At 36.0% G+C, this 21,402-nt stretch overlaps 2 protein-coding genes across 12 annotated transcripts in view; one reads left to right on the top strand and one right to left on the bottom strand.

The window, feature by feature from the left end:
• STARD13 (StAR related lipid transfer domain containing 13) overlaps positions 1-21,402 on the top strand; it is a 750,665-nt gene that overhangs the window by 158,207 nt on the left and 571,056 nt on the right. For 6 of the 8 annotated variants that reach the window (XM_072616415.1, XM_072616414.1, XM_072616417.1 and 3 more), the window contains one exon: positions 14,950-15,815. The exons of 1 other annotated variant lie outside the window; for it this stretch is intronic. In XM_072616415.1, coding sequence (XP_072472516.1) covers positions 15,081-15,815 — 735 coding nt within the window. In that variant the 5' untranslated portion in view covers positions 14,950-15,080. Of the gene's footprint in view, positions 1-5,969; positions 6,018-14,949; positions 15,816-21,402 lie in introns of all 8 variants that reach the window. One more of the 8 variants, XM_072616416.1, reaches the window with a different exon arrangement.
• Positions 9,857-21,402, bottom strand: part of LOC140508468 (uncharacterized) — a 60,174-nt gene continuing 48,628 nt past the window's right edge. For all 4 annotated transcript variants that reach the window (XR_011968443.1, XR_011968444.1, XR_011968445.1 and 1 more), the window contains one exon: positions 9,857-10,296. The gene's annotated coding sequence lies outside the window, so the exon portion shown is untranslated. The remainder of the gene's footprint in view (positions 10,297-21,402) is intronic.

The following is a 21,402-nucleotide window of genomic DNA, read 5'->3' as shown; positions in this document are numbered from 1 at the left end:
ACAACCTAAAGGGCAATGACTTACACTACCATAGAAACATCTATAGTGTCCCAGGCAATGAGTCCTAGAACAAGGAACCTTTAAAATGGGCTACGTTGGAGTAAGAAAAGCCAGAGAGTTAGGGAGCAGTATTTTGCATGCTGTTTAGGCTATTTCATTCTAGATTTTCATTCCCTTTATTGTTTTAAGTTGTTTGTTTCAATTGGTATTGATTCATAGTGAAGAAAGAATTAAGCAAAAGTGCCATGAGAAGTCAGTTGTTGTTGTTCAGTTGTTTTCCACTTGTGTTCAACTTTTCATGACCCCATTTGGGGCTTTCTTAGCAGAGATACTGGACTGGTTTGCCATTTCCTTCTTCAACTAATTTTACAGATGAGGAAACTGAGGTATACGACTTGGCCAGCGTCACACAGCCTAGTGGCTACTGAGGCTAGGTTTGAACTCAGGGAGATGAGTCTTCCTGACTTCTGGCCCAGCACTCTATCCACCATGCCACCTAGCTACCCCTATTAGTAGCAGAACAATTCTATAAAACTCTGTTACCATGCATTAAGTGTAAGCTATGTATTGGATCCATATAAAACAGCAAAAGGTAAATGACAAATATTTTGATGGAATCATGTAAATAAAAACCCTGACCATTGTTATTATCAAAAGAAAATTAGCAATTAATTGCTAAGATAATTTGTAAAGATGTATATTTTCAAATAATTTCTCATTTAAATAAAATATGATTCAAAGCAACTGTATTAAATGTTGGGGACCAATCTCCTTTTCTATATGAGTAAAAGGAATGTGGACACATTAATAACAATGTAGAAACATTTATGGTAATAATCCATTATGTATCATAATTTAGTGTTTTGATTTGCTTGGTATTTTGATAGCTTTCTCAAAGTTAGACTAAATAATCCTGTGAGTAATAAAAATATTTTTAGAATTTAGTTCATATGAAAAAAGTGAGTGGACAATCTCAGTATACATATGTGAACATATAAAGAGAAAAACTGAAATTTTATGAGGTATTTTTGTTAAGTGTAGCTTAAAATCAGTTATGTTTGGGAAGAAAAGCATGATCCTCCACCCTTCGCAGCATCATGTTTCTCATCAGCCGAATTTCTGCTTGGATTATGTAAGGAAAGGGTTAGGTCAAGTCATGGTCAAACTACTTTAAAAACAGAACAAACTTGGTTTTAGGCTAGCCCCAGAATCTCTACTTATTAAACAAATCAAATTAGCATGAAAATATTCCTTCAATTATTTACCACCTACCTTTTTGTCCTCCATTTTGTCATTCTTTTACAATCCTCCTGATCCTTGGCCTGGTTTGGAAATACCTCCAGTCTGATAACGATTATGAATAGTTTACCTGGGGCCAAAGTTTCTGAGGAAAGAATGAGACCAAAGTCCCCCATATGAAATTATCTATGGGTTTTTCCTTTTTTGTTTACTACTGACTTTTAAAAATCACTTGTTAAATGAGAGATTGGTGTATTATATAAAACTGTCTTGTCTTGGGTATAATATGGTCACCACATTGTTCCTTTATTTTAAAGTGCTTTGAGCTCATTCCAGATTTCTTAGGTAGACCCTGTGAGACAGATCATTGGCATCATACTCTTCTATATACACAAGATAGCTTCATTTTTCCAGTAGCCACTATGGGGAAAGAAGTTGGGGCCAGGGGACAAGAGAGGAAAGTATAATTAGTTAAATGAAAGCTTCTCTTCTTGGGCACATACTAGATGCCCAGTTAGACTCCAGGGCTATAATGGCAGGAAGATCTACACAGTGGAAAAATACCTGCCCAGGGAGTAATTAACTGCCTTAATTAAAATTTTCCTTGATTCTTTACTTCCCTGATGAAACATGAGCTCCTGAAAAAAGAGGTCTGAACTGATAAGTTTTTGACAAACTTCTAAGAACTAAGAATCCCTTGGAAAACCACTATGTCATCAGCTTATTTTAAATACAGTAATAGATAGAGTTCGTGTCAGATAAAAAGCCTTTGCTCCCTGGGACATTTCTCAGAAGGACTGTCCACTTGATATAGGCCAGGAGAGAAAAAAACAACTGAGCTGTCTCTAGTCAAACCAGACCATCTGTCAACTTAGTATAAAGTGTAAATGTTTTCAGACAAGTAAAATGACTTTAAGAATTTCTGGGGAAACAGTGGCAAAATTTAAACAAATGCATTCACAAAATAGATTCTCTACTTGGATAATTCAGTATCCAGCCCAAAATGAGATTCTTAGTCATTCCTTTGGTGAACTTAATAAGGCGCATCTCCATATTTCTCATAATGGGAAAAAGAATGTGTTTATTTTCTTCTAAGGATCTTCAAGAGCATCTCATAATCTGTAAAATTGCTGCGGAGGCAGGTGCAAAAAAAAAATTGTTATTTGTATCTGGGCAAACCACAAAAGGCAAATGGCTTGACCAGAGTTCACAGCGAGAGAACTGACACCACGGCTAATAATTCACACCTGGAGGGGGTTTCCTGCTTAAGTTCTACTTCCTTTTAGAGTTTAGACTTTATAGCTTATTTCACAAATGTATGTTTCTGGACTATACATATTTTTAGGCTATATACTCTGTCTTCTGGTTATAAAAGACATTCTAGACCTAATTAACTTTTAAAAACAATATAGGTTTGATATTTTTTTTCTAAATCTTTTTGTGAATATTGATCTGGGATATTTTTTTAAATTTTATTCTGAACTTAAGAAACAAAACAAGCATTTCCATAATGTAGAATAGAAAAAAGGTTATTATAAATGAAACTGCAAATCTATGTACCCCCCCACCCCGAGATGGCTACCATTAGGCACAAATATGATTTAAAACCATTCTACACATACTTCTATTTATCAGTTCTTTCTCTGGATGCAGATAGCATCTTCCTTCATATGTCCTTTTTAGTTAATTTAGGAATTTTTAATAGTTAAAATGACATCCACTCAATGTTGTTCTTAAAACAATATTGTTGTTACTGTGCTCATTTCACTCTTCATTATTTCATGTAAGTCTATCCATGTTCTTCTAAGATCAAGTCATTATTTCTTATAGCACAGTAGTATTCTATCACAATCATATAGCACAGCTTGTTTGACCATTCCCCAATTGATAGGCATCCCCACAATTTCCAGTTCTTTGCCACCACAAAGAGCTGATATAAATATTTTAGAATATATAGATTCTTTTCCTTTTTCCCTAATCATTTTTAGAAATAGACCTAATAGTGGTATTGCTGAGCTGAAGGGTGTAGGTAGTTTAATAACTCTTTGGACATAGTTCCATGGACTGGGATACTGTGAGAAAAGGCTTGTTATTCCTTGGGTGAAATAATCATTCACATATAAAAACTGAAAATAACAAATAATTAAATAACGAAGGATTAATGAAATATTTCATTACTTGCTGAGATAATGTCAACTGAAGTTCAAAAATGGATGTTTAATAATACATGGTATATGCTTGTTACTGAGAAAAATGTGATTTTTGTGTCTCATCATCCTGGGCAAGTTATTTAACTTCTCTGTCATTTTTCTTATCTCTAAAAATGGGAAGGTTAAACTAGATGACTTCTAAGACCTTTTCATCTTTAACAATCTTATAAAGATTTTGATTCTTATCACATTATATTTTGAAAATGTTAAAGAAAATTAAAATGACTATTATTTACTTCACACTTTGATGATTCTGAAATTTCATCAATGTGTATATTCTCTCCATTGGTACATATTGCAACCTGTCCATGCTTTTTCATCTCATGCAACTTTTGTTTGTATTTTCCCCTAATGCTTGTATGGAAGATGGGGCAGCTAGGTGGTGCGGTGCATAGGGCACCAGTGCAGGAGTCAGGGGGACCTGAGTTCAAATCTCACCTCAGATACTTGACACTCACTAGCTGTGTGACCTTGGACAAGTCACTTAACCCCAATTGCCTCATCCTGGGTCATCTCCAGTCATCCTGATGAATATCTGGTCACTGGATTCAGATGACTCTGGAGGAGAAGTGAGGCTGGTGACCTGCACAGCCCTCCCTCACTCAAAACAAAGTCAAGTGCAAGTCATGTCATCATTTCTCTGATGGCCTGGTCTTCTTCGGCAAAGAAGGACGAACACACACACCATGGAAGATGTGAGAGGCGTTCTTCCAGATTTCATGACATTGCATTCTCAGTGGAGAACACTGGCCATTTATCATCCCTTGCTCTTGCTACATGACTGACCCATCTTCTTTCAGGCATCTACCTCCCTGAGGGTATCCTTTATACTCTTTCTCCTATGCAAAACTTTATTGGTAATGATCTGCAAGCTAGTCATGCCCACTGTTTGCAAGAGAACCATTGCCCTTTGGGTCACCCTCAACTTTACTTCTTTAGACACTTTGGTATTCCATGAAACACAAGCATATAATATTATTAGATGGACTACTGTTTCAGGGAGAAGCTTTGTGACATTAGAAGTATAACAGACAGTAAATGCCAGAACCAGGATTCAGACTCATCTCCTTTGACTCCAAGTTCGCCATCCTTTCCATTGTACCACATTGCCTCCCATTATATGATTCAAGGCAGAAGGAGACCTTTCCCCTATTTTACAGCAACCAGCTCTTAAGATGCATAATTTTCCATTGCCCTCTCATGTCCTTAGTTACAAAGCCAAGAATAGAATGCAAGACAAAAACAGGTGTGTGCTGATTGACAATGTAAAGTCTAAAACTGAAGCAAAGTATATGTGTGGTATATGTTTATATACATAATATGTATATAATATGTAAACATACATAATAATTTAAATAATGCACTATGTACCTATATATGTGTATATACACATATATGTGTGTGTGTGTGTGTGTGTGTGTGTGTGTATAGTGATTCCTTGGTCTCAAGTGGTTATTTCAGGTAAATTCAAAAATTTAAATTTTTAATCACACTATATCTCTGAAACTGACCTCAGTATAGTTATTAGAGCAAAATAGCTCCATAAGTCATGTCTTCATGAGGCAAGAACTTCTAAACCAGAGGATATTACTTAGCTCAAAATATATTTATAAAGATAATATGCATATACTTATACGTATATCATACATACATATGTGTATACATATATACGTGTATATGCATATGCACAAATATGTATATGTCAATTAGCAAGTATTTCCTGAACATTCCCTATATATCTAGTGCTGTGCTAAGCCCTTAGGCCCTGTGAAGGTACACATGAGCTTGGCCTAGGAAGTAATGACAACAAATTTGCCTATTGAAGCAGAGAAGTAAAAGTACCAATGACACATCAGCCAGAGATGGAAGTTGCGGTAAATGCTTTTAGTTTCATGGGGTGGGAAAATGAGTGAGTATTAGTTATTTAAAGAAAAGATCTGATATCAAATTTTGTAGAAAAGCAATGAAACACACCACTGCGATGTTTGATGTAGTTAAAGAAGCTATAAGAATGAAAAATGTCAAGAGCAAGAAGAGATTCAAAGAATGGAGATGGAAAGGGACCTTATAAATAGATCAATCTAATCTAATATCCTTTTCACAAATGAAAAAAGGAAAACTTCATAATGCCAAGAGGTCTAAGGAAGTTAGAAAAGATATGAATGATATAACTAAAGTAATTATTCACTTACCCAAAGTGAGTATGAAAAGTTGAAAAGATCAGAGTTATCATTTGCTCAAATAGATGATTAATTTTAGGAATAAAGCCCTACATTTTGTTTTGATGAACAGAATGCTGAACTCTATATTTATACTAATCTTTCAAAGTAAACTGGAAAAAAAAATGTGTTTTTGAAGTGAATAATAATGAGTTATGAAATATGACGCTTCCAACATGACCCTAAAACAATTATCAACGTCTGAAGAAGAAACATTCAAGGTCTCTGTGACCCCAAAAAGTATATATGTGAAAAATGTGTGGCAACATTAGATTTTTTATTTTTTAATTTTTATTTTCAGTTTCAAATCCTCTGCCTCCCTCAACCACCTCTCTCATGCATTGAGAAGGTAAGAAATATGATGTAGCAATCATGTTAATGCTTCTTTCTCATCAGTAATGGTGTCAAGCAGAAATCACCCCACAAAATCAAAACATGAATCTTAATATGCAGAATTATTGAAGCATTGGAAAAGATCTATGTAACACAAAAGGGATAAAGAGTGGCCCAGGAAAGGTATTGTTTACCATGACAGTGCTCCAGTTCATTGTATACTTTCTTTATGCTAAGTTTTTTTATGCCTTATGCTTTTGTATCAGCCATTTACCAATGCATCATCCCATTATTGAACCATTCCTTCTAACAAAGAAAAGTAGTTCAGTAAAACCAACAAGCATAATTTCCACTAATCTGACAGCATATGCCACATTCCACACCTGTAGTGCCCCATCTCTTTACTGAACAGGGAGATATTTTGTCATCTGTTCTCTGGAACAAATATTAGTTAGTCATTATGATGAGTCAGCATTCAATTGCTTTTTAGCATTGTTTTTGTTCCTATTATTATAGACATTGCGTTTATTGCTTTTCTGGATTTGCTTAATTTGTTCTGCATATATCATACAAGCATTCCCATGATGCTCATCATATTTGTTCTTATCTTAAATCACAACATTATTATATTGTATTTATATGTCACAATTTGTTAACTATTTCCCAATTGATGGGTACCCATTTTGCTTCCTTCTTTTTGCTATACAAGAAGGGCTATGATGAAACATTTTTTATGTACCATAAAAAAGTATCTTTCTATTTGCTTTTGATTTGGGATATGTACCTAGTAATAAGAGTATCAGCTAAGTAGATTTTCATGCAAAATCCCAGACTTTTCCAGGTCAGTTCACAGCTTCATCAACACTACATTAATATGTCTATTTTGCCATATCTTCTATAACACTATTTCTGTCTTTTAACATCATTGATCACAGAGGTGTCTTTCAGTTCTCAATCTATCAATTTTGCCACCGTAAGAGGTGAAATCTAAGAAATGTCATGATTTGCATTTCCCTTATTTATAGATTTGGCAACATCTTTCATATGTTTATTGATAGTTTTAATTTCTTCTTTTTAAAATTATTGATTCATGTTCCTTGATCTATGATGTACTTCCTACGAAATACTTTTAAACCAAAAATAGCATTGTTATCTTCTCTACCCACTTATTTATCAAAATTGTTTTATTTTTTTTTAAAAATTCAAGTCCAAGTTCAAAAAAACACAGATTAGTCACTCCAGAAAAAACATGCTTCAGACCACTACTAGATTTAAAGTCAGAGTACCTGGCTTCAAATCTGATCCCTGCTACTTATGATCTGGGTGACCATGGGCAAGGCGCTTAATTCTCTGGGTCCCAGTTCATTTGTAAAATGAAGAAAGTGGATGAGAAGGCTTCTAAGGTTCCTTCCAGCTCCACATATAGAATCCAGTGAGCTTATGGTTTTGAAGATAGTTCCAAAAGTGGTGTTCAAAACTGTTTTGAATAATGTCTTAACAAAAATGAAAGACTTCCTCACCTTGGACGCAAAATTAAGAACCCCAATTCCATAACTTGTGGTAGAGAAAGTATTCTTATTATCCTATAGGCACCTGGTGATCAAGGTCACTTGACTCCTCTTTCAGATCTAAATGAACTCACTTAGATCCGTTTCTGCTAATTCACCTAAATTTCAGTGTCATCATTTTTTTAGTCATTGGTGAAAGTATATGAGATTTGGAGTAAGAAGATCTGGGTTTAAGTACAGCACTTCCACTAATTGATTGTTTTACTACAAGCAAGTCATTTAAACTTTCTGAGCCTCAGTTCCTCATTTGTAAAATAAGGATGATAATGCTTATAGCTACTAAATAGAGTTGTGGTAAGGATCAAATTGTGTAATGTATGTGAAAACATACTGCACTTATAAAGAACTATATATAAGCTCCTTAAATCATTAGATGTTCTTGTTAATCATTTAAAATTATAAACAGAACTATATATAAGCTCCTTAAATCATTAGATGTTCTTGTTAATCATTTAAAATTATAAACAGACCCTGTCTCAAGAACTTTGTAATCTAGTTAGGGGGGTAATGCTAACAAACATGAATTAGAGAACATTTAAATATTAAGCTGTGGACACTGTTTTATTTTTCCTCTTCAGAGCCTGGTGCAGAGCCATTGGCTACTCAGTTCCATAAGCTCACCAAAGCCTTCTACCATTTGGGAGTACAGGAAAGGTTTCAGCTAAGACATTCCAGCTGAGGTTATGTGACAAGGATAGAGACAGATTTATAGGTATGAGGAGGCAGAGATCAGTGGTTATAGATAGAGATTTTGGAACTAAAAAAGTCAGGCATGGACCTGTCAGGAGTAAAAGCCAAAATCAGAGGCTGGGGCTGATAATCATGAAGATGAATGGGTCAGGGTCAGTAATGTTGTCCAAACAGGGGTCCAAAATAAAAATACAACCAAATCCAGGAAGGCTAGTAGAAGATAAGGGCCAAGATTAATAAATCAAGGATCTGTTAACTAGGTAAACAATGGAACATTGAGCTAGACATGGAGAATTTCAGTTGTACAAACCAACATAGACCTACAGGTACATGCAACTTTTTAAGCTCTGCTATGGACAGTCCCAGAACTCCCACCCCACAAGTTTTCCCTGAATTCCTTTGGCTCAAGACCTCCTATTGCCACAAGCTCAGGTTGCTGAATTTATCCTTCAGATTTTAGATAACTGGCCCACTGGTTAAAGTACATTACTTATTCCCATTAGGAAGGTCCCTTAAATCTTTGACCCCAGTGGTCAACTTCATACTGGCACAAAAGCCAATCTTAGAATTTAGTTACATTTGTTGATTTACCTCTCTGGTTGGTATGCAAACTCCTCAAAGGCATATTTTTACAAGTTGTGGCTGCTGGGAAAGTCTTAAGTAATCATTTTAGTCTCAGCCTCTGTTTCAGGCTTTCTGTTTCACCTGTGTGTAGCATTCCAAACACATTGGGCATAAAATGGATTAAGAACAAAGCTTTAGGTTTCATTTAGTACTATGATTTGACGGTGGCCCATAATAGCTAATTGAAAACAGGAATTTCATACATACATTTCCTTTGTTGTTTTCCCATTAGAGAAGTTGGGGGGAAGGGGATCCTCAGGGAAATGAACAGAAATTTTTCAAAAAGGCATTAAAAATCCATCATCTGAAATGAGTACTAACTCCAGTAATACAATGTTATTTACCTAGTAGAATGTAGCAGCAGTAAGTGCTTTTAGGGTCCATTAAAAGCATTATATGTACAATGTAATTTTGCATTTACCTAATAACCTATTGTCTAAAATTTCAATCCAATGTAGATAGATATATAGGAAACACATTTTCCAATTGGATGAGATACATATTAATATCCTTTTTTTTTTTCCAAAATATAAATTATGGCTATGTTAAACATCTCTAAATTTTTGCAGCTCAGGACCTCAGCTTACTTTTTTCTTCTTGTAGTGCATATAAAATACAGACTTCTCTGCAATTCTGAGGCTGACTGTCATATTCCAGAATCCTGTAACTAGAGCTTTGTTAGGAAGGGAACGTTATGACTTGGGAGACACCATCGTGCCTATGCCATTAAATCTTATTATCAAGTTAGACTATCCAGTAGAAAATGAACCTTTTCTCTTAGTTGCTTGGCTTATTAAAGGACTGAACCTTGAGAAGTATTTTATGTCTGACCTATTTTTTAAGGGTAACCTTTTGTTAAAAAATAATAAAAGCACCGAATGGAAATGCCTGGGAATATTTGACCTAGCAGGAGTCCATTTACAAACTTAAGATTGTGGTTACTTTCCAGACAGAAGAAAGAGGACTTGTGATGGACTGAATAATTATAAGTTTATTACTTGTGCCCTGCTGTACAATTCAATAGGTTTGTTTTTAATCTTCAATTCATTTAAAGCTCTCCAGCCTTTGTTACTTCACAGCAGGGTACTAAATAAGAGTCTTAACAGACACGGAAGGCAGATCGGTCAGGTCCACAAGGACATGCAGAAGCTGAGCAAACAAACAGACTGCTGCTGCAGTTGGCAGCAGGGGTAACTGGAGACAGACACCAACAACAGAGGACTTCCGTTTCAGCAAGTGTGGAGGATGAAGGAACTTCTCTAGTGAACAGAGACTGGACTATGTTGAGGCGTCTAACACAGGCAATCAAGAATGCATACACGAAGTATAACTTGGTTTTCCTGCTAGAAGACATATGTAGGGGAAGGAACATCTCTATTCTCCAGCATATCAAGGATGATGAAGTGTGTACCCCTGGAGGATAGAAGAAAATACCTTGAATGAAAATAAGAAAAAAATAACATCTTAAAAAACTCACTAAATCAGATTTATGGGGTTCAGGACCTTGAAAAGGACAAAAACAAGTCCTATTTGTTCTTCCTTGCATATGACATTCCATTTCCCAATTGCGTTCCTTTGTACAGGTTTTTTACAGTGCCTGGAAAGCAATCCCTTCCTTACCTCCACATCTTAGAATCCCTAGCTTCCTTCAAAGCTCTATAAATGTGCCATTTCCCAAATGAGGTCTTTCTTGATCCCCCAGGTGCTAGTGCTCTCTGAAAGTACTTGTATTTATATTTTATATTTGCTAAAATGTGTTCATGCAAATTCTTTGAGGGCAGAGATTATTTCATTTTTTGTCTCTGAATCCCCAGCACATGCCCTATAACGTGAGATATTGGATAATTAATAAATGTTTGTTGAATGAATGAATGAAGAGCAAAAAAGGGAGGAAGTGCTTCTTTACCTTTGTCTCTTAGAGTCTCTAACTCCCTTTAAATCTCACCTCAGTCACTGTATCCTACAAGAATCCCTTCCTGCTGCCCTAGCTCATTAGTATTCATTCATCCCTTGGAAAATGCTTTGCATCTATTTATCTGTGTACCTGTTGTCTCTTCTCACCAACCACCACAGAATATAAACTCCTTGAAGGCACAGACTATTTATTTATTCTTCTCTCCCTAGCACCTAGAACGTATCTGGCACATAATATTGAATAAGTCCAGTCAACAACTATTAACGACATCTAGTAAGTACTTACTATGTGTCAGGGACTGAAAGATAAGGGGCAATAGCACCAAGTAAAGAGAGGTGTCCTGGTGCTATGACTACTTGATGAGAGGTACAGAATCTGATATATATTGATTTAATTTGTGTGTGTGTTTGTCCTTCGTTGCCAAAGAAGACCATGCCATCAGAGAAATGATGACATGACTTACACTTGACTTTGTTTTGAGAGAGGGAGGGCTGTGCAGGTCACCAGCTTCACTTCTCCTCCAGAGCCATCTGAATCCAGTGACCAGATATTCATCAGGATGACTGGAGATGACCCAGGATGAGGCAGTTGGGGTTAAGTGACTTGCCCAAAGTCACACATGTAGTGAGTGTCAAGGGTCTGAGGTGAGATTTGAACTCAGGTCCTCCTGACTCCTGCACTGGTTCTCTCTCCACTGCACCACCTAGCTGCCCCTTGATTTAATTTATATAACTGGAGAATATGCTATCTTCTTGAGGTATGTATTAAGATTGAGAAGGAAATAATTCTGATGCCTGTCAAGCTTCTGAAACCTCAGTTGGTGATTCATCTAGGAATAAAAACACCACCAAGGGAAAAAAAAAAACCTATAAAGAATGCCTAGAGGTTGTGAAGAAATGAGCAAGAAACTAAAAGACTTAAGGGAAGAGTTGGTATTTTTCTGTTCTTTCAGGTAAAGGTATAGAGAAGATAGTATATAGAAAATTAATAGCTAGCTAAGAAAATGGACAGAAGTCACAGATCCTTGGGACAAAGCAAAAAGTAAGCATGGTCTTAAAATTTCCACCTTCCTGCATTTATTTATTTATTTGCTCCTGAATATAATCAATATTTGTAAAGGTATTGTATGATAAAAATGTACTCTTTAAGATTTCCCTTTGAAAATTTCAATAGGACATATCTAGTTTTTCTTCTGCTAAATTTATTAAATTCTGGAGAAATAAAGAAATAATTATTGTTTTATTATTTTTTGCATTTCATTTAACTTTTCCAGTGAATATTTAAATGCTATAATAGTTGGTACATAAAGATTTGATACTGATATTATTTTATTCTCTCTAGAGCCTTTACTCATAATGTACTATCCCTATTTGTTTCTCTTAAGTAAATATTTTAATGTCTTATCCAAAATAATGATTGCAATTCTTGCTTTTTTTGGCATTCATCTGATATATAATAATTTTATTTCAACCCCTCACTTTATTTTTTTTCTTAATTATTTTAAGCATGATGCTTATATGTAGCAAATTCTTAAGTTTTCTAGTCTGTTTTGCTATTTGCTCTTATTTTGTAGTGAAGTTGAACCCAATTACATTCAAGGCTATATAATTGCTAAGTTTGTTTTCCCCTAGTAAAATCCCATTATGTTACTTTTTAAATGGAAGAGCAGAATAAGATACTTATAGCTTATTCTGCTTGAAAAGAATCCAAGTTTCCACCTTGATTTAGAGATACCACTCTCCACTCTGCCCACCCCAGATCCCCGGATATTTCCTTTAAAAATATATATCAAAACTAGATAGCTAAATGCTTGAAACAGTCCACTCCTCCTATCCTTTCTCCTTCTCTTTTTCTAATACACACCATATACCCCCAGGCAGACCCCTTGATTCTACTTTTGCCGTTACTCTCTTTTTCATAATTCCCTTCAGACAAGTCCAGATAATAGTATGGTTCAAAATAATGGTCTTGTATTCTCCTTTGTAGTCTTTAAACTTTAATTTCTCAAGTGCCAATTTCATGTTATATTGACTTGGTTACGTTTGTAATATCTCTGAGTCTGCACATCAAAGGAGCCAGACATATTTGGTTTTCTTAGTAAGAAGGCTTACATTTCTCATGGAGAAAAATATGCTCAGCTTTTCAGGCTATGCTATTTTGGTGGTCAAGATGATTTCTTTTGCTTTTTAGGATATTCCATTCCAGTCTTGTCTTTCATTTCTAATTATGTATGAGTAGTCCTTTGTGATTCAAACTTCTGTTCACTCTAACGTGAATTGTCTACTACCGGTTACTAACAAGTGTTTTTCTTCAATAATGAAGTTCTGGAACTTGAACTCTATCCCTTTTCTGCTGCTTACTTCTTATGTGACCTTAGCCGAGTCACTTAACCTTCTTGGTCCTTATCTTCCTGCTCTATTTGGTCTCTGAGTTTCCATCCATCTCTAGCCCTATAATCCTATGGTGTTTGTGAGTGAATTAAAATATGATATTCCTTGACGCTGTCTTGTGGATTCTACCAGTCTATACTTAATCTTCTGTCACCAGTGCTTCTGGGAAATTTCCCCAAATGTGGGATTTGGGGAACGCTTCATAGATTTTCTGCAGTCCTAAACCTTTAATTGAGGTGGTTAGGTGGCACAAGTGGATAGAGCATTGGGCTTGGAATCAGGAAAATTCATCTGCGTGAGTTCAAACCTGGCCTTGGACACTTAATTAGCTTTGTGACACTGGTTAAGTCTCTTAACCCTGTTTGCCTCCATTTCCTCATCTGTGAAATGAGCTGGAGAAGAACATGGCAAACCACTCTAGTATCTTTGCCAAGAAAACCCCAAATGGAGTCAGGAAGAGTAGAGCACAACAGAAATGACTGAACAGTAACAATAAACCTTCAATTCTTATTAGTCATTTTGAATTCTTCTTTAAGAGCGCTAAACTCCATCTAAATTTCAAACCTTATTTCTTCTTTTAATTCTTTTGTGGAGTGTCTAATCCACTCTAGAGGTTCTTACACGTGTTTCACTCACATTTCTGTAGCTCAAGTTGTGATATAATTCCTTTCCTCTGGATACTTCTCTTTGCTTTCCCTTTCCTTGTCGTACTTATTCATTAAAAAGAATACAACTAAGTATGTGGTGGGTACAGCACTGGGCCTAGAATCAAGAAGATCCGAGTTCAAATCTGACCTCAGACATTTATGAGTTGTGTGACCCCTGGCATTTAATTTATTCCATCTACCTCGGGTTCCTCAAGTGTAAAATGGGTTGTTATGAGGATAAAATGAGATAATACTTGTAAAGCACTTTGCCAACCTTCATATGGTATTTAAGTGCTAACTGTTATTATATTAGGGTCTCTTTTGTGTTCATTTATTTCTTAGGCATCTACTGGTTTTCTGCAAGGTTTTCCTTTTACTTAGTTGCTTTTTTTAAACGTTGTCCTTTTTTTATGTTGATTTGATGTTATTCCTTTATTTAGCATATTTCTTACTGTTTTGAAGTGATAAAGGGGAGCTGGGTTTAGACAAGAACACTGATTTAGCCATTATTGCCAATAGTCCTAGCATTCTTATGTTCCCAGCAGACAACATACTGACAATACAGGTTAAGGTATAATTGTGGGTAATCATAATATTCCCACACAGAAAATGTAGTTCCAGATTGACTGTTGGATTGAAGAATCATCATAGTTTTGCTAGGACAAGCTGCTCTCCACTGTAGCCAAAGTACAGGTCAGAACACATCTCATTTCTTGGCCGTGTGGTCCATGTCTATATAAGGTACAAAGTAGACACACAACAGTCTGTTTATTAAATACTTATAGAATGGAATTTTGATAAGAGAACTGAGATTAGGGTTTGTTATGCTTCTTGTTGATTTTGGATGCTGAGAGAAGGTGAGAAATGAAGTCAAGTTCATCGCTTTGTAGAAAGGTCAAGGTCAAAGGTCCATGTCCACATTACAAAGTTAGAATCCAATGCTTGAGTCACAAAATTAGTAGTTTTTGCCTGCTTCAAATTATACAGAAAATCTGAACATTCTAACTAATTCTAATCTTTATTAAAATTAATTTTGAATCATAAATATTAAAAATGTTAATTTCAAAATCACAATAATCTTAAAATAAACTAAACATGTGATTTTTAATTTCAGAGAAAGAAAAACCATTTTTTATTGTGCAAGGAGATCCAGAATTTGAAAATAGTGATAGGATATAATATGGATGACTACAATTACCAAGCCAACCAGGAATAAAAACTGTTCAAGCTGCCAGAATCTAATGGATGAAATTCATTGGAATGGAAACTAAGTTTGTTGAAGAGAAGCAGGTACCCTCTTTTTCTGTGCTTGCCCAGAATCCAGGGCCATCAAAAGATTCAAAGAATGGAGGATCAGAGAGCCATGTTGGGGTTCCTATCATTCCCTGGGGATCTAAATCTCACCCAAAGGACTTTTGCTCTATTCAACAGATACCAAAGCAAAATGAATCATCTTCAACATACACTCAGGTGCCTGGCTACCTGAGTATTACTAATGAGCCTAAAAATCAAGATTTCTTTAAGGATTCACTATATCCTACTTCAACTAAAGCTGAAGATTATCTTTTCCCTCTCAAGATATGCCCCTCATTACATCTTCCAAATGAGAGATTTGATGAGAAACCAGAAATCGTTCCTGAAATATATATCATTAAACAAGAACCCAGCACAATCACTTTTTCCAACAATGAATGTTTAACCCCTGCCATTGACAGTGACCTCCACATCTGTGGAATCATTGATACAGAAACTTCTTCATATGAATCTGTGGAGGAAGTAGAAGAGGGGGATGATGAAGCTTTCCCACAGCTGCCACTCTTTGAGACATGTTTTAAAGACATTCAGACAAAAGAAGCCCCCCATGACAAACAAAAGGCACTTGGATTTATGGAGGAGAAACATTCCTTTAATGAGGGTAGTTCCTGTGAACAGTTAGCACCAAACAAAGATGAAAACAAAGAAAAAGCAATCGACAAAGTGGTAAGTTGCATCGATGCCTCATCAAAATAGCAATGATTCGGACAATTATTTAGCTGATAGCTCATATACAGTTTTGTTTTGTTTTATACCCAAGTTCAGATTCATTTGAGTTTGATAGTATAATGCAAAGTGGGGGATGAAAATAGTTCATTGGTTAATCTTTTGCTATTACATAAAGAATGAAAATGCACGAATAACTTTTCAGGTAATGATAACACATAATTCATTTAATTAAACAAACTTTTTCCAGCTTCATTTCATATTGCTGTCTTCATGAATTTTACATTTCAATCCAAGTACACTACAGGCCACTGTCCACAGTTTTTATGTCATCTCTTATCTCCATGCATTTTTACGGGTTGTCTCATAGGGTTGAAGTGAACTTTGCTTTCATTTTCTCCTGGCAAAATCTTTCTTTGCCTTTGAGAATCAGTTGCCATACTACTTCTATGCAGCCTTTCGTGATTTCCCCAGATAAAAGTGTTGGTCTCCTTAGGTTTTCCTAAAGTATTTTGGATACATCTCTCCTTTATCTTCAAATACTTTATATTATACCTATCAGTGTACATATCATATCTCTACAAGCATTATAAACTTCCTGAGTGGAAAGGCCATGTCACTTTTAATCTTTGCATGTCTTATGCTGAGCCTAGTGCCATATACATTGGAGCTACTTAATAAATACTTATTGAATTTATATAAATAGTGAGGATAAAGCTATTAGTTTTTCAGTTTGTGGTTGAAGTAAAGAAAAATATCATTAGAGCTTGAGGAGGTTGTAGAATTATGTGCTTGGGGTGTCAGAGAGGCGTTTAACATGAGTGTTACATCATTACCTAGCCAGCTCCTGAGTATGCTTCACATAGAATCTGGACATTTTGCCATCAAGCTGCACCATGCATATAGCTTCCTTCTCCCTCCAACTCTCTACCTTTTGCTCTAGAAATAATCAAATCAATAATACTATTGCTCCTGGAAAAGGTATGAAAAGGATAATCTTTGGTCCTTTAACTCTAATCATGACTGCTGACTTCCCACCTCCAAAATCTCTTGTCTCCTCCTGTTAAAACAATAAGCTCCTTATGGATATGGGTTGTCTCATCTTTATTTTGTATCCCCAGTACCTAGCACAATATTTGGCACGTAACAGACACTTAATAAATGCTTGCCCATTCACTCATTTGGGTGAGTGGGGTGGCATCCAGACTGAAGGGTATAAACCAAGGCACAGAGATGGGCATGAACACAGTATACATGGGTATCAGTGAGACAGATGATCTGACTATAAAGGAAGGGGCTTTGGGAGGAGTAATGGAAGGTAAATTTGGATCAGTAACATATGGCCAAATTTGGGGAGTGGTCTAGAAAAAGGGGGAGAATAGTCTGGATTTGATATGGGAGGAAGTCAGATCTTGGACAAGAGAATAATCTTTATTTGACATGTGTTTACTGAGCCTCTAGGAAGATTAGGGGGGCAGTGGAATGTAGAATGGATAGGAGAGAATCCAGTCTGACAGATCATGGAGGAAGCTATTACCATAATCTAGGCATAAGAAGATGAGGACCAATGCAAGGAGAATGTTGGTAAGGAGAATAGAGGAGTAAATTCAATAGGCAATTTTATCTTATTTTTAGTAGATAGTTTTTTTTTTTAAAGAAATACTAGAATTTGGGAGCAAATCTTGTATGTGACATGAAGGAAAGTAAAGACTCCAAAACAACTCCAAGATTTCTATTCTAGAGACTGGACAAATGGTTCTACAGAATAAGGCACAGTAATTGGTCATGGGAAATGCTTTGGGAGAGAAGATGATAGGTACATTGTTGGATATGTCAAGTCTAAGGTGATAGCAAGATACCCAAATAAAGGTTTCCAATAGAGTTAAAAATAACAGGGGATACGAAAAAGAAGAATCCACATTTAGGTGGGACATTAGAGTTTTGCACATATTCTCACTTGATTCTCACAAAAACTCTATGAAGTAGGTGCTTTTATTATACCTCATTTTACAATTTTTAGGTTGCTTAGGTTCACATGACTAATGAGTATCTGAGGCTGGATTTAAACCTATATCTTGCTGCCTTTAAGTCCACTACACCACACTACCCCTCGCAGGGAAAACTAACCTGGGCCTCTTCAAAGACAGACATTAGTTTCTTTAAAACTTACAATAAGAGATGCATAACTGTATCTTTGACTTGTTCAGAGCATTGAAAGATATGTACCACATCAGACAGTATCCCCAGTGCTCAGCAGCTCGTTGGCATGCAAAGGGAAACAGCTAGCAGAAGTCAGAACATCTATGTTCCCTGAGGGAGTTTACTGTGTCTCCTTATCAGGTAGTTACGCCATGGCTATGCCCATCCACTCCTTGTATATTATTATAGAACTGAATATCGAAATCTAGCAGAAACACTACTTGAATCTTTATTGTGAATCCAGTAGTCACTCTGTATAAAAACCAAGGGTGAATACTCCCCCTGACTTGCTGCTCCCACAAGCAAAGATGAAAGATTTCATTCAATCATTCATTCAAGTATTCCTTCATTTGACATTTTTGAGCATCTACTATGTATAAGGGCACAGTGCTAAATGCTTTGAGACATACAAAGATAAATAAGATATGGACCTAGCATTCAAAAATATTGCAATCTTGTACAATATAATAAATCTTTATTAAGTGCGTATTGTAGGCAGAGCATCGTGCTAGGAACTGCATGGGAAAGAGGAAATGCAAACACTGGGTAACAGTAGCTTACATTTATGTTCTACTTTAAAGACTGTGAAATGTTTTACATACATTACACATTTGACATATTATCTCATTGATAAATAAGAAAAATTACAGTCTAGTGGGGGAATGAGACACCCCTACAGGGAGTTTTATGTACATTATTTATGGACATAACTCAATATATCATCTCACTGACAGATAAGGAGGAACTTAAAGCCTAGTAAGGGGATGAGATATCAGCACAAATAGCTGTAAAATACAAGATTAAATGAAATAACAATATTTTACATGGTGGCATGTATACATTACTATAGGACAAGCAAAAAAAAAAAACTGTTTTAAGACAGAAACAGAATACTATAGGGATTCAGAGTAACATAGAATGATTAGGGACCTAAAGGAGTAATCTTCTGCAATGCCCTCATTTTACAGATAAGGAAACTGATACCCTGAGACATGAAATGACTTAGAAGGGATCGTTAGAATTGGATCAGTTCTGAACAACCACTTGTAGGGTTCTATGATCTGTACCTGAGGGACACAGTGATAATAACCATTGCTCAGGAAAAATGCAAAGGAGAAACTGAGCAAGAGGCAACTGGTCAGACCATAAGCATTTACTCTGCTACATGCCAGAGAAACAAAGATAAAACAACAAAAAAAAATACCTCTAGTCTTTATTCTCAAGTTCACATTCTAGTGAAGGAAGACAACATGAAAATAATTGTACTATACAATCTATAAATTGTGACCGGAAGGAACTAGCAGATGGGGTGGGTGGGTGGGAAAAGAGCTCTTACAGAAGGAGGGATTTGAACTGAATCTTGAAGAAAGCCAGGGAAACTACAAGGTGGTGAGGAGGAGGAAGGGCATTCTTGGCATGAGGAAGAATCAGTACAAAGGCATGGAGTCAGAAGATGCAGTTTTGTGTGTGTGGAATAGCAAGTAGGACAGAATAGCTAGATAATAGTGTTTGGAGGAGAATAAAGTATAAGAAGGGGCAGATAGGTGGTGCAGTGGATAGAGCACCAGGCCTGGAGTCAGGAAGACTCATCTTCATGAGTTCAAATCTGGCCTCAAACACTTAACTAGCCATGGGACCCTGGGCAAGTCATTTAACCCCTGTTTGCCTCAGTTTCCTCATCTATAAAATGCTCTGGAGAAGGAAATGGCAAACCACTCCAGGATCTTTCCCAAAAAATCCCAAATGAGGTCATGAAGAGGCAGATACAATTGAAAAATGACTGAACAATAAATGTGTAAGAAGAATGGAAAAGTAGGAAGGGGCCAGGTTATGCCCAAGAATTTTATATTTAATCATGAAAGTAATATGAAATAATTGGAATTTATTGAATAGTGGGAGAGGAGAAAGGAGGAAAGTTGTTCATGATCAGACATGCACACACTGTGGAAAAATGACCTAGACTACTGAGTGGGGCAGGATTAGAAGCTGGAGACATGAGGCAGAGATAACAATTAGAACACTATTGTAACAGTCCAGGGTGGAGTGGATGGCCTAGGCTGGTTGCTGTGTAAATGGACAGAAGAAGATGTGGACAGGATATATGGGTTTTAAAGCTCAAAACAACAAGATTTGACAACTCTTGCTTTTGTTGGAAATACTAAAATTTACACTCATTGCTCTAAATATTAGTTTATTTATTCTCTACCTTGTAGGCAACATGTATAGTGGGAAGGATGCTGAATTTGGAGTCAGGATACCTGGATCCAAAACCTGACTGCCACTTACTACCAAAGTGACCTACCCCAAGCAAAGTTTAATTCCTTATAAGATTCAGTTCCCTCATCTCTAAAATGATGGTGTTTCACCATTTGACCTCAAAGAAGATCCCTTGCAGTTCTGAATGCGTGATACTTAATCTTTTTTAAATGACATTAAAATCCTGATAGATATTGAAGTAATTCTTTCTTTAAGGCTCTATACAGCTTTGAACTAGTCATTTAATACCTAAGACACAGAAAGGGAAGGGAAAAGTGTGCACATATATTATTAATATTCTCCCCACTTTCATTCTGTGAGTTTTCTATGCCAAGGGCCAAATAAACTCCATCTTCATTCAACCAATTAGGAAGTACCTAATCTGCGCACAGGGTTGTTCTTGGACTAGAATATTACCACTCTGTTAGATTCGTAAAATCTATTTCTCTGGAGGGGATAGTGGTTATTAGTAGTCATAAAAATGTATAAGACAGATTTACAGGAACCCTGAATTCCCTGGCTTAACATATCATTAGAATAATTCTGGACAAAAATAAGGCTCAAATGTATTTTTCATTCAAGCTGCTCTGAATTTGAATTATATGGTTTATAAATCTTTCTGGAATATAAGTTACCAAATCTCACCAAGGTGAAAAAGAGCTAAATTTAAATTCAGTAAATCATGGGAGACCCTATAAAATATGCCAAATAGACATCTTGCTACATTTATCACATTCACTATTCACTTTCATGATTTGTATCTTGGCTCTTTCTGAGTTTTCCAATTGCTCTAGAAACTAGCTCCTGTTCACATCATGAGCACTGACTGACAAGTAGCAATGCTGAACCAACAGAGAAAAATCTCTTGTGGATTATATCACAATAGAAGGGAAATTGATGATCCTTCACTGGTACCACAGTGTAGCCCTTAAAAAAAAGCCTGCTTTTTCTTCTCTCCCAGGTCAGGAATATTCAAGAAAAGTTTTGGACTTACAGTCTTTTATCTTTATTTAGCAAATTGTGTTAACAATGCAGAACATTTTACAGAAAATATAGTAAACTGTATGTTACACTAGTGAATTGTATACTGGATAGGCTTTACCATCTTTGCAACAGTTAGATTACCTAGCTA

Source organism: Notamacropus eugenii, chromosome 5 (genome assembly GCF_028372415.1).
Source record: "Notamacropus eugenii isolate mMacEug1 chromosome 5, mMacEug1.pri_v2, whole genome shotgun sequence".
NCBI lineage: Eukaryota > Metazoa > Chordata > Mammalia > Diprotodontia > Macropodidae > Notamacropus > Notamacropus eugenii.
Note: the sequence above shows the minus strand (reverse complement) of the source record. Positions and strands in the feature narration are given on the sequence as shown.